The sequence below is a fragment of the Amaranthus tricolor genome, chromosome 15, assembly GCF_026212465.1.
Source record: "Amaranthus tricolor cultivar Red isolate AtriRed21 chromosome 15, ASM2621246v1, whole genome shotgun sequence".
Taxonomy (NCBI): Eukaryota; Viridiplantae; Streptophyta; class Magnoliopsida; order Caryophyllales; family Amaranthaceae; genus Amaranthus; species Amaranthus tricolor.
The window spans coordinates 2,283,077-2,294,730 of NC_080061.1; the positions used below are offsets into that span (position 1 = coordinate 2,283,077).

Consider the following 11,654-nt stretch of genomic DNA (forward strand, 5'->3'; position numbering starts at 1 on the left):
TCCTTTTTCCTAAACCCTTCCATAGCAGCTCACAAACACAAACCCAGAACTCTGTTCATACCCTCCGATCTCCATCAATGGCGTCACTTCCATTAATGCCCAAAACCTACAGGTTGATGCATTAACTTTTCGGTTTGGCCAACGACTTTTGGGTTTTTCATGCACATTTTCTTCGATTCTTGTGCTGCTGTTTCACTTCTTTTGCTCTCACTTCCTTAACTAGACCATCTTTAATCTCTTTTCCTACTTCAATTTCCTTTACTATTAACTTTTCATCAAATACAAAATCAAAACATTCCAATTTAATACAATTTCCCAAACCCAAATCCCCAAAACTTCACTTAATCCACACAACTAAAGCCTAAAAATCAACAATTCAATCCCTTTCATCTTCATCATGGCTTCATGAATAACCAGTTGTTTATCACAATCAGAACTTTTATCCTTACTTTTCATGCAATTTCCACCTTCCATTTGTCTGGGTTTGATTGATTTCAAGTGATGAATAGCTGAATCATGGCTTGGTTTGTATGACACTTCTTTTGTTTATCATAATTCCATGTGGTATATTTTTTAGAAAAATGGTATTTGATGAAAATAAAAAAAAGTAAATGGTATATGGTGAATTATTAATTTACCACAAACGGCACACTAATGGCAAGTGTCATTTATGGTATTCTGTGCTAACGGACGTAAACTCAATGGTATATGGTGAATTAGAAAATTTTGTGTGGTATATGGTGAATTTCGAAGAAACTCAGTGGTATATCATGAAATATCCGTTAAAATTTTGCAAATACTAAATTTAGTTTATTTCTATTGAAATATGGTTTAATAATAATAGTAATAAGGTTTATTATAAAAAATAGCAAGGTTGACTATTAGCTATATGAATAGTTATTGGTGGTGAACTATTAATTATGAACGTTGAATTAATGATTGATTAGCTATGTAAATTGATATTTAATATACTTTGATATTTATAGATCTAGTTGTGTTAATGTTAAAATAAAGGCAATTGAATTGGTTATAATTAGGATTGAATGAAATATCCTAAATTATGTTTTAGGATTGATAGGTAAAATTTTCTGTATATGAGAAATTATTGTAACTAATATAGTTCGACTAAGAAAAAATAAATCATGTAGCTATTTATTAGTCCCTTTGAATTTACTATATAAAGCAGATTAAAATGCATAGTTTTTAGATGTATTCTAGCAAAATCTAAGCAGTTGAAGAAGTATGATTTTTGCAAACAATATATGTAGAGGAAAGCCAACAGTGATGCATTAGTGAGAAGAGTGTAAAGCATCATAATCGATGGTAAACGAGGTTGAGGAACACATGAGAAAATATAAGATGAACAAATTAGGAAGGACTTGGATGAGTTGCACCCCTTCGAGGATTTGACTTTAGATTGGAGTAGTTGAAGACGTTGGATTCGTGTACGTGAGTCACGTTAGTTTTTTGCGGCTTTTTTTAGTGTTTTCTTAGTCATTTTTGTCTACTTGTAACCAGGTTAGTTTTTGTTTTCCCAGATGGTGTTCTGTTCGTATTTTTATGTTTTGTGTTTTTTATTTTCTTTAGCAAACTTTTTCTTTACAGGGATCTCATATGTCAGACGATACTCGAGTTGAGAGGTTCTCTTTGATGAACCTCCTCGTGATGTTGGTCTGTTTTCTGTCACATCCTCCGCAAAATCCTACCTTTGGGAGACTAATTGGATGACAATGATGGTATCTCATTAACTAAAAACTTGAAAAAAAAGATAAGAAATTTGTTATATAATTTATTTTTCTCAAAATAATTTCTATCGTTGATTAAGTCAAACTAGTTCATGCTATTGGAATAACCTTTTCATCATTTTCCAAAGTTTTTATTCATGTTTTCAAAATAAACCTATACTATTGTGCATTGATTGAGTTATTGTTGAGATTATTTTAGATAAATTTATTAAATAATAAAGAATAATATTTGATTTCAAAGAAATTCAGTAAAAAGTACCAATACGACGCCGTCTAAGCAGTTTGCATTTAGCAAATCCAAATGGCTGAACAAAATAGAGGATAGGCCTCCATTATCGTTTATCAGTCATCTCATCATCCCACACTCTATCCTTCACTATTTTCATTTCTCTGCTAAAACAACAACCTTAATCAACAATGGCGCATCCTTTATCTACCTATCATACATCAGCAATTTCAACTTCCTCCATTACATCACCCAAAACCCGGAAGTTCTCTTCCTCTCTTTTCATTCCTTCATCTCTAAGCTTATCCTCTAATCCCAAATCCTCTTTCCAATTTCACAACAAAAAGTTCTTTTTCTCTTCACCGTCTAATTCTCCTAATCGCCTTTCAATTGTTGCTATGGCTCCAAAACCCGGCGGCAAAGCAAAGAAGGGTAAGCTTTAAACTTCATCCTCTTTAATGGGTTTCCAATTCCGGCAATGCTTTACCATTTTTTTGTGTTTTTGTAGTAATTTAGGAAATGGGTATTTATAGGTTTTGTTTGGGTTTGGATGTTGAACAGTGATTGGAGTAATAAAAACTTAAAACCCTTTTGTTAGAAGTATAAATTATTGTGTTTTCAATTCCGGCTAATTTCGGCCTTTTTTTTTTGATTGGGAATGTTTTTCATTTTGGATTTTGAACGGTGATTGGAGTGATAAAAATCAATTTGGTAGAAGTATGAATTACTGTTTTGATTTTCAATTCCGGCTATGTTTGACCATTTTATGTGATTCGAAAGTAAATTGGGATGTGTGAACAGTGAATTGACGGGTTTTCTTTGGTTTTGGATGTTGAAAAGTGATTGGAGTGATTAAGCTGGCATTAGAGGCTGGAAAAGCTACACCAGCACCACCAGTTGGACCTGCTTTGGGTTCCAAGGGTGTTAATATTATGGCGTTTTGTAAGGATTACAATGCTAGAACTGCTGATAAACCTGGGTTTGTTATTCCTGTTGAGATCACTGTTTATGATGTAAGTCCTTCATCCCTTATTAGGTTTTTTCGTAGTATGTGAATTTGTTGGAATTGTGATTTTGATTGGAATTGGGATGGTTGATTATATGTTTGGTTGAAGTGCAGGATAAGAGTTTTACTTTTGTTTTGAAGACTCCACCTGCTTCTGTTCTCCTTCTCAAGGCTGCAGGTATATGTTTTGAAACAATACTATGTATTGATATTTGTTCAATGTTGTGTGGTCTTGGAACAAATAGTGATCATCATAGCCGGTGTATCCCGCTCACAAGGACATGAGCAGGGTCTGGAGAGGGAAGAAAGACGGCAACTCATGCCCATAAAGGAAGACAGAGGTTTATTTTGCATGACAAATAGTAAAAGGAGCAGAGAGAGTATATACTCAGAATACCCGATTGTCTTGTTAGGAAAATGAACAGATGTAAGGCCCTTCATCACTAGTTATAAGGGTGGTTATTGTGGTATTCTTGGAACTATTCATATGAAATTCTATTACTTGGGTATCGAAGTGGAGACTAGGGCATAAGGGTGTTTTTGGAACTATTAGTACGAGATTCTATTACTTGGGTATCGAAGTGGAGACTAGGGCATTAGTGTTTTTTTTTTTATATGACCATATTTGATCCGAAGGGCCTAAGGGAGTGTTTTAACTAATATGAACTCAATGAAACATTTTTGTGGTAAATTGAATTTATGCAGTCCTTGTTAGAATGATCTGAACTTATTGGCGATTGTCAATCCTTATGTAAAACTTATATGAACTTTTTCATCCATAAGTTTCTATAGGCCATAAAGAACAGAGCCTAAGCCAAGTCATGAACGTATAGAAGCATCCTACTGAAATGGTGTGAGGGTGAAACAGCATTAGACCGTCAGGCGTTAGTATTGTAAGAGATATGTTGAATCATACTATGTTTTCTCGCTTTATACACGTGTAGCCACTTGCAATTATGTGCTAAGGCTTGGTTTTGAACAGAGTAACCATTCTCACGCATCCTGTTCAATTTGATTGACCTAAGTGTTTCATATTGTCAATGCCTTGTGCATTTTATTTGTTTTTATTTTATGTCAAGCTTGTGTGATAAGTTGCAAGCTTGCAGAGTTAGCTTAAGCTTCACTCAGTCCTATTCGAGACGAGGGACTCTTTGGCCGCACTCTCCTTTATGGGTATGAGTTGCCGCCTTCCTTTCCTCCCTAGACCCTGATCATAGTTTTCTATGGGCGGAATACACTGAGTGTGATGATGATGATATTGTTATTATCGAGTTTCTGTTGGAGTTTGACATGAATATTCTAATTAGTTTGAAGGAAAGGGTGTGGATGGGAATTGTGGTTTTGTTCTAAAATCTGGCCTACAAGTTTGGGAAGTCACTTGTTTCTTTATTGAGATCTCTTATCGATAGATGTGAATCGAGTTTCTACATGTGCAATTGCATCAAAATTTGTTCAAGAACGATGTTTAATCACGACTGTTGTGGATGCAGGTGTGGAAAAGGGATCAAAAGACCCACAAAGGGAGAAAGTAGGGAAGGTAACAATCGACCAATTGCGACAAATCGCCACAGAAAAGTTGCCGGACTTGAATTGCACAACCATAGAATCAGCAATGAGAATTATAGCAGGAACTGCTGCTAACATGGGAATTGACGTCGATCCTCCTGTTCTCGAAAAGAAGCAGAAAGTAGTTTTCTAATTTTGTTCCTTTGCTCCATCTTGTAGTTATATTATGTAGGGTGCGTGAAAAGTGCTATGTGATTACTTATGTTGCGATGCTGGATAATTCGAATTTGTTATTAGAGTGAGCCATTTGTAATAGCTCATTGTTCTCTTGATCCCTTGTTGGGGGCGTTTACTTGCTTACTGTATAATTCCTGCTTTCAATTTTTTTTATTGTGAAGTATTATTTTGTTCACTCTAAATTTCTTGTTCTTTGTTCAAGTAATGCTCTTTCAAAGTCTATAATTTTTGTAATTTATATTAGGAAAAATTACCTAGAATAATCCAATCCTTTTATGATTTTTCAATAATAATCTCAACTATTGATTAACTATGAACAATCTCAATTTTAGGGGTATTTGCCTAGAGTAAGCTTGAGTAACTCGATGACCTATTATAGTAAGTTATTCACCAAAAAAACATAAATTTAATTTAAAATTAGATAAAAATTTAAAAATTTACATAAAAATTTGAATATTTTTTAACATTTTTTTCGACATTTTGTTTGTAATTTATTTTTTTTTTAAAAAATAAAACTTGATATAACAAATCATCTGGTTATCTGGTTTCCTTAAGAAAAAATTCTTTAAAGTTGGGATTATTCATGATTAATTAGTAGATGAGATTACTGTAAGAAAATCATAAAAATGTTGAATTATTTTAGGTAATTTTTCTTTTATAACATTAGTACTACTACCGAGGGATGGAGCCATGGTGGAAGCTGCTGCCAGCTGGTTCGAGGAAGCGGATGGTTCATGGATCCCCTCTTTTTTCAATTTTATAATTAAATTAGGTTTAAGTCAAAAAAATACATGTGGACGTGACCCTCTAAAAATTTATTTAAATTTCTTAAAATTATCATTCCTAAAATGAAAAAATTTTAAAATGAACAAACAAACAGAAAATGAATGGAGTATAGTATGCTAAGTCCATCATTGGAGTATTTGAAAAAAATAAGATAATTTAACAACTTTATTCAAAAAAAAGCTTCGTTCAAACTTTATTCTCAAAATAAGCGTCCTTGCCTCCGAAGGAAGGCTTGGTGTATACTTGCACTTACTAACAACGACTATAATGAAATGGTCAAAATTTTAGTCAAAATTTATTTCGCTGTTACTAACAACGACCTATTGTTTGACTAGTCAACTGGTCAAGTCGCTGTTAGTAACAGCGATCGAATACGTTTCTAAATTCAGCAACCTTCTTCCTCCTTCCTCATTTCACCCGATTTTGTATCAGCGAAACAACCCATGAAATCTCCCTTTACCTTCCACCATTAAAATCAACTTCAATCCTTTAATTAATCTCATCAAATTTCAAGTTTCTACTACTAATTAGTTTTGTCATCTTCCTATATTCACTTAAGTTACTATTTTTTTGTGTTTTTTTCTTTTATCGAAAATTAGGGTTCACAAATTCCTCATCAACTTTCACATAAATGCAGGTTCATAAACTTGCAATTTACTACTTCTTGTTGATCTACAGCTTATTAAGGTACGTTTTTATTATAAATTTTTTATTTGTTGTTGATTTTAAAATGTATGTCATTTATAGTGGTCATTTACACTTAAACTCTATGAATATGTCGAATGTACTTGTTATTTGCCATGATCTTCATAATGAGGTTGTTTGTTCATGAATTTAATGTAGAAGATGTTTGAGTTTAATGTAGAGAATGTTTGAATGCAAACCCTAAATTTGAGTTTAATTTAGAGAATGTTTGAATGTAAAACCTAAATTTAATTAATGTTGTTATATATGTATATATTTATAAACTTAATAGTGATGTTGATTTTGTACGTATTGTTGTAGAAATGGCTTCATTTCGTGTGACTGGGAGTATTCAAAGTCTACCTCTATTCCTTCTTTAGAGTTATATGTAGAAGAGGTACCCCTAGGGAATCAAGATGTCAATGTTGTAGAAACAAATGCATTCTTAAATGTAACTTCTTCTGCTCTTCTCATACGCCCTTCCCTACCCAAGAAACCCAAATCCCATTATGTCATCTTCCTCTTCTCCTTCTAATTACAGTAACTAAGTTATTGTTGAATCACAGTAGAGATGGATCCAGCAGCTCCAAGCCCTCGAGACCCTAGTGTGCTGACGATGCAGGCGGATCACAGGAGCAGTCTACTATGAGATGTCCAGGTTAGTCAACTTAGTATTTTGAATGTACATACCTTTATACTTTAACTTGATGCTAATATAATCTTTGCGTTTAGGTGTCCGACGTAGAGACCTTATACCCAGGCATCCCGACTCTGCTCCGTGGGAGATTGACGCACGGATCATCCCATATCTTTAGAGAGCGAGGTTGTACGACTTCCACCTCATCGCTTATGGGAGGGAGAGTCGATCGGGCGCTTGTTAAACAGTTTTAAAAAAAAAACATCTCTGTTAAAAATTTACTATTTTAATAAGTAAAATGAGTTTGTCATTTTATAAGTAAAATTTTACTACGATTTATTTTATTTTATTTTATTTTTATTATAGTAATTAAATATAATTTAATTTTCATTATTTGTGGGGACCAAATAAATTATACGACGAAAAATATGGGTGTATTACCCATCTCATATTTTCGTGAGTGAGTATGAAGTTGAGTCACCGTAATTTCGCCACGTAATTTATGACTCATTACCTTAAGTCCTTAATTATAAACCCTTAATACTCATCCATTTCCCTTCCTCCCTCACACTGGACTCACTCATTCTCCATCTCCGTCACGGTTCAGCAGCCCCGGCATCACAACAGGCCGCGTTTTTCCCCTCCACGAGCAGCCTCTGCAGCAGATCGCGTCCCCTTTCCCCCACGAACTGTCACCGACAGTAGCAGCACGCCTGGCCACTGATTTCTGCGTGTGCCGCCAGTAAACAGCGGCTGGTCTCAGCCGGTTTTGAAGCCCTCCAGCCGGCCTTGGGTCTTGTACCACCGCCACAACTTCCACCTACACTTTCAACCTTCATAATCCCATCTTTAAGAAGGAGAACACGCCTAATACTATCACCATCTCCATCCCTTTTGTGTTTGAAGTGGATTTTGGATCTTGATTGAAGGATTTGCTCATCATGGTAATCCACAAGCTATTTTATTTAAGTATAAATTGAATGTTTTAAAGTAGTTTTACGTTCTTAAGCATAAACAATGATTGTTGAATTTTGGTAGTAGTTTAGTATTCATGGTTAATTTGGGGTTTTTAAATCAAATTTAAGCATCAACTTGAATTTAATTAAATTATATGAGTTTAATTAGTAATTGGGTTCTTGCTAGTGTTGATTGGTATTGGTTATTGGGTTATTGATTTCTAGTATAAAACTTGGTATTATGGATTTCAAAACCGAACCTTCTGTTTTGGCTATTTTGGGGATGGTTCTGATTGTTTTTGGGTTCTTATGTCTTCTTGAGATTTGCAGATCTTTGAGCCGGGGTCGTGTGGGAACTTGAATCGCCCCGAGATGAGTTCGTATGAGAAAGTTATGTCCAAAATACTAGTAGGCTGTCATAAAAATCGACAATGAGGTTCCGTTTTGTTTAGTCTGAATTTGTATTGCTATTTTTGAAATAGTTAGAGTCTTTTTGGGGTTTTGGTGTCTGCATGAGATTTGTAGAGCTTTGAATCGCGATCACGTGGGCACTTGAATCGCTTCAAAATGAGTTTGTATGAGAGAGTTATGTTCAAAATAGTGAAGTACTAGCAGGCTGTCATGAAAATCCATAAAGAACCTTCTGTTTTGGCTATTTTGGGATCATTCTAATTGTTTCTGGATTTTAGTATCTTCATAAAAATAGTAGAGCTCTGAGTAATGGTCGCGTAGCCACTTGAATCGCCTCTATATGAGTTTTTATGAGAAAGTTATGACCAAATCACTAACAAGTGTCCTGTTATGGTACTAAAATGGACGTTATTAAGCGGGATTAGGAAGTATAAAATAAATTGGAGGTTTAAGGTTATTTATTGGGTAATTGAGATTAACTTAGGGTTATTGTTTTCCCTTTATGGATTGGTATTGTTGGGTTATGGATCTTATTTGAATAATATGAGTGTTTGGTTCAAGTATAAATTTGGGAACATATGAATTGATTGGTATTTTAAATGATGATGAATTGATTTATATTTTATAAGGTATGGTATTACTGCTATTGATATTTGAGCAAAATCGTATAATTTTTGGTGTTTGAAACTGTGCATTATGACTTTGTTTGACTTTGCTCCTAGTCCTTGATTAAATTATGTTTTGAATGTGCATATGTTTTTATATATGAGCTTTTAAAATATTACAAAAGCATGTTTTGTATGTTGGTAACTTATAAAATACGAGTCTTGAAATATTGTATTATGAAAATGAGGAATGATTGTTGATTTCAAAGAAAATCCATTGAATTATTGTTTTGTTTTATATTGAAATGTTCGACGTTGAAAAATGTATGTTTTTGGGAATTGGCAACGGATATTTATATCCGGATTATTGTGAAATCCTATAGCTTGATAATAAGTAATGGTTATTAGGATCGGTCTTGAGCCCCCGATCCCGTTTCGTTCTTGCAAGAACCGTATTTTCGGTGATGACGATCACCCGTGTTCTCAAGATTTAGATCAAGCCTACTTCCTGACGGTCCATATATTCCTCCGTTTTAAGTGTTGTTAAATTATTGATTTAACATGAGTTTTGAATAAATACGTTTGGTACATAAAGTTTTGTTTGTTTCGCAAATGATATCATATTTGTAATATATTCAATATGTAGCAGGAGCGGCACTCTCGATACATAATTAACATTAATAATTATACTTAAGATAAATAATGCGGAAGTGTAAAACGCCGAACTGCTAAAAACCATTTAAACTAAAATTGTTCAAAACATAAGTAAAAAAAATATCTTAAAACTGAGAAAATATAAAATAAGGTTTACTTAAATACGATAAAAAAAACATAAGTACAATATAGTCATCAAGTAAAATCATTGAAGCTAAGTCCTCGATAGAATAACTAAAGTTGCGGCCTGGATCGAAACCTGAGCTAATTTTTCCTGCAAAATACTGTCATCCATAATACGGATGACAGCCGATTAAATCGGTCAGCGATAAAGCCGAGTACAATTTCCTCAACAAGCTTATGATGCGATAGTTAAATCATGCTTACAAAATAATCATCAAGCACAATATAGAAGGTTATTACTCATTATTGACCTTTACTAAGCCATTAAGTTACATTCTCAATACTTGCAGAAGTTCATTACTGCTACTAAATACTTGGTAACCTTAATGCTTATTTAATCAAGTTCAATTAAGCCTCATAGCTTTACCATCATAGCACATCACAAGATCACAACAATAATGACAACTGATATATGTAAGGGTCTGGTTAGGTGAGGACCGTAGTCCTAAACCCTAACTGTGGTGGGAGTCGTCACTCCTCTCAATACTGTTATGCTCGAGACTTCACAGGATGGGTTTTTCTCGGACCCCCTGTCTGACACCGCATTTTACGTGCCGGCTAACACGGACGCCGGGATTTTACATGCCGGTCCATGGTTCGACGTTACCTTACTATCAGAGTCATACAATCAATATCATGCAATATCAAACAAGACTCTAAACCGAAATAGTTTACATTCTTATAAGTCAAACTTCCACTAGTCAAATTTTTGACAATTCTACCCTTTTAGTAGAAACAAATTACTAGTATCTAATAAATTAATATTAATTAAATAACAAATTTTTGTAGCTATACTAAGATTCCTGAGGCTAAACTAAGTCATTATTGTGTCATAAATAATCATAACAGTCAAGGGTAATATTTCTAAGTACTTAATAACATATTTTATCAAATAACTAGTAAAATAGTAAAACGGATCTATCATTACTATAAAAATAACATAATCCGACAAATTATTAAGGGTCCAAAATCTATATGGAATGAGTTTTAGAGAAAAACAATGCTAAGCATTTTAACAAATTTGTTTGACTATTTTACCAATAAATCGATTAAAAATTTATCAAAACACCAAGATGATATGGAATCATTTTAAACACATAAGTTTATTTAACTAGTAAAATTCATATATATTTATATTATCATATTAATCAAAAATTTCCATATATATGACTCTTTTTTCGAGTGTCCCAAAAGTATTATTGTTTTGACAAAAATATCACTAAACTGGATATGACTTTAATATTACCATATAAAGTTTAAATGACTAAAATAAGATCATGTTGATCATGCTTTTATATTATCGAGTAACCATAAATAAATATCACATAACGAGAGAATTAAGAAAATGTGTACCATTTTCCTCCGAAGGTGGTGCTAAATCAAGTAAGAGAATAATAATAGGATAATAAGAACTTAAGGAAATAAGCTCCAAAAGAGAAAGTCTTCAAGGTTCCAAGCTTTAAAGAAGTAGATCTTCAATTACCCAAAAGAAAAAGATATCCAAGCTCCAAAAGATAATATTTGACTTTTTAAAAGTTGATGATTATTGGCTTAAGAAGTGATAAGATCAAGCTCCATCTTCATTTGATTCTTCAACAAATAAAAAGGGTATAAAGTTAGTAAGATGTTAATGAAGTGAAGATATAAGAAAGAATGGTAGAAAGATTTGATGATGGGGGTGCAAGTGATCTCATGGCTAAGGAGGGGTATTTATAATGGGTTTTGGGCAACTTTTTAGTTCATAAGATTGTATGAAAAAGAAGGTTAACTTGTGTAAGTGATTTAGAGTGTGTAAGTGAGTGTGTAAGAGTTGGAGTGTGTAAGTGGATGTGTAAGAATTTGGAGTGTAGAAGAAGGATAACTTGTGTAAGGAAATGGTGATAGCTTGTGTAAGTGATGAACATTATGGATTGATGTAGAAAGGATTTTGATTCATCAAATTTTTGTTCTAGTTTATGCTAGTGAAATGTTTTAGATTAATGGGAAAGTATGATTAAGGTTTGATTATGAAAATATGA

At 33.4% G+C, this 11,654-nt stretch overlaps 1 protein-coding gene across 1 annotated transcript; it reads left to right on the forward strand.

The window, feature by feature from the left end:
* The first annotated feature begins 2,040 nt into the window (after positions 1-2,040).
* LOC130801645 (50S ribosomal protein L11, chloroplastic) lies at positions 2,041-4,921 on the forward strand. Its single transcript, XM_057665526.1, has 4 exons — positions 2,041-2,403; positions 2,812-2,984; positions 3,092-3,155; positions 4,468-4,921. Exons 1-4 carry the CDS (start codon positions 2,163-2,165, stop codon positions 4,674-4,676), a joined length of 687 nt encoding a protein of 228 aa, XP_057521509.1. The 5' UTR covers positions 2,041-2,162; the 3' UTR covers positions 4,677-4,921.
* The last annotated feature ends 6,733 nt before the right edge of the window (positions 4,922-11,654 follow it).

What these genes read in the sequence shown, in the direction of transcription:
- LOC130801645 (XM_057665526.1), top strand. Translation starts at nt 2,163, where the DNA reads ATGGCGCATCCTTTATCTACCTATCATACATCAGCAATTTCAACTTCC. An exon ending in CGGCGGCAAAGCAAAGAAGG is followed by an intron (nt 2,404 to 2,811) that starts GTAAGCTTTAAA and finishes GATGTTGAAAAG; the next exon opens with TGATTGGAGTGATTAAGCTG. An exon ending in TCTCCTTCTCAAGGCTGCAG is followed by an intron (nt 3,156 to 4,467) that starts GTATATGTTTTG and finishes TTGTGGATGCAG; the next exon opens with GTGTGGAAAAGGGATCAAAA.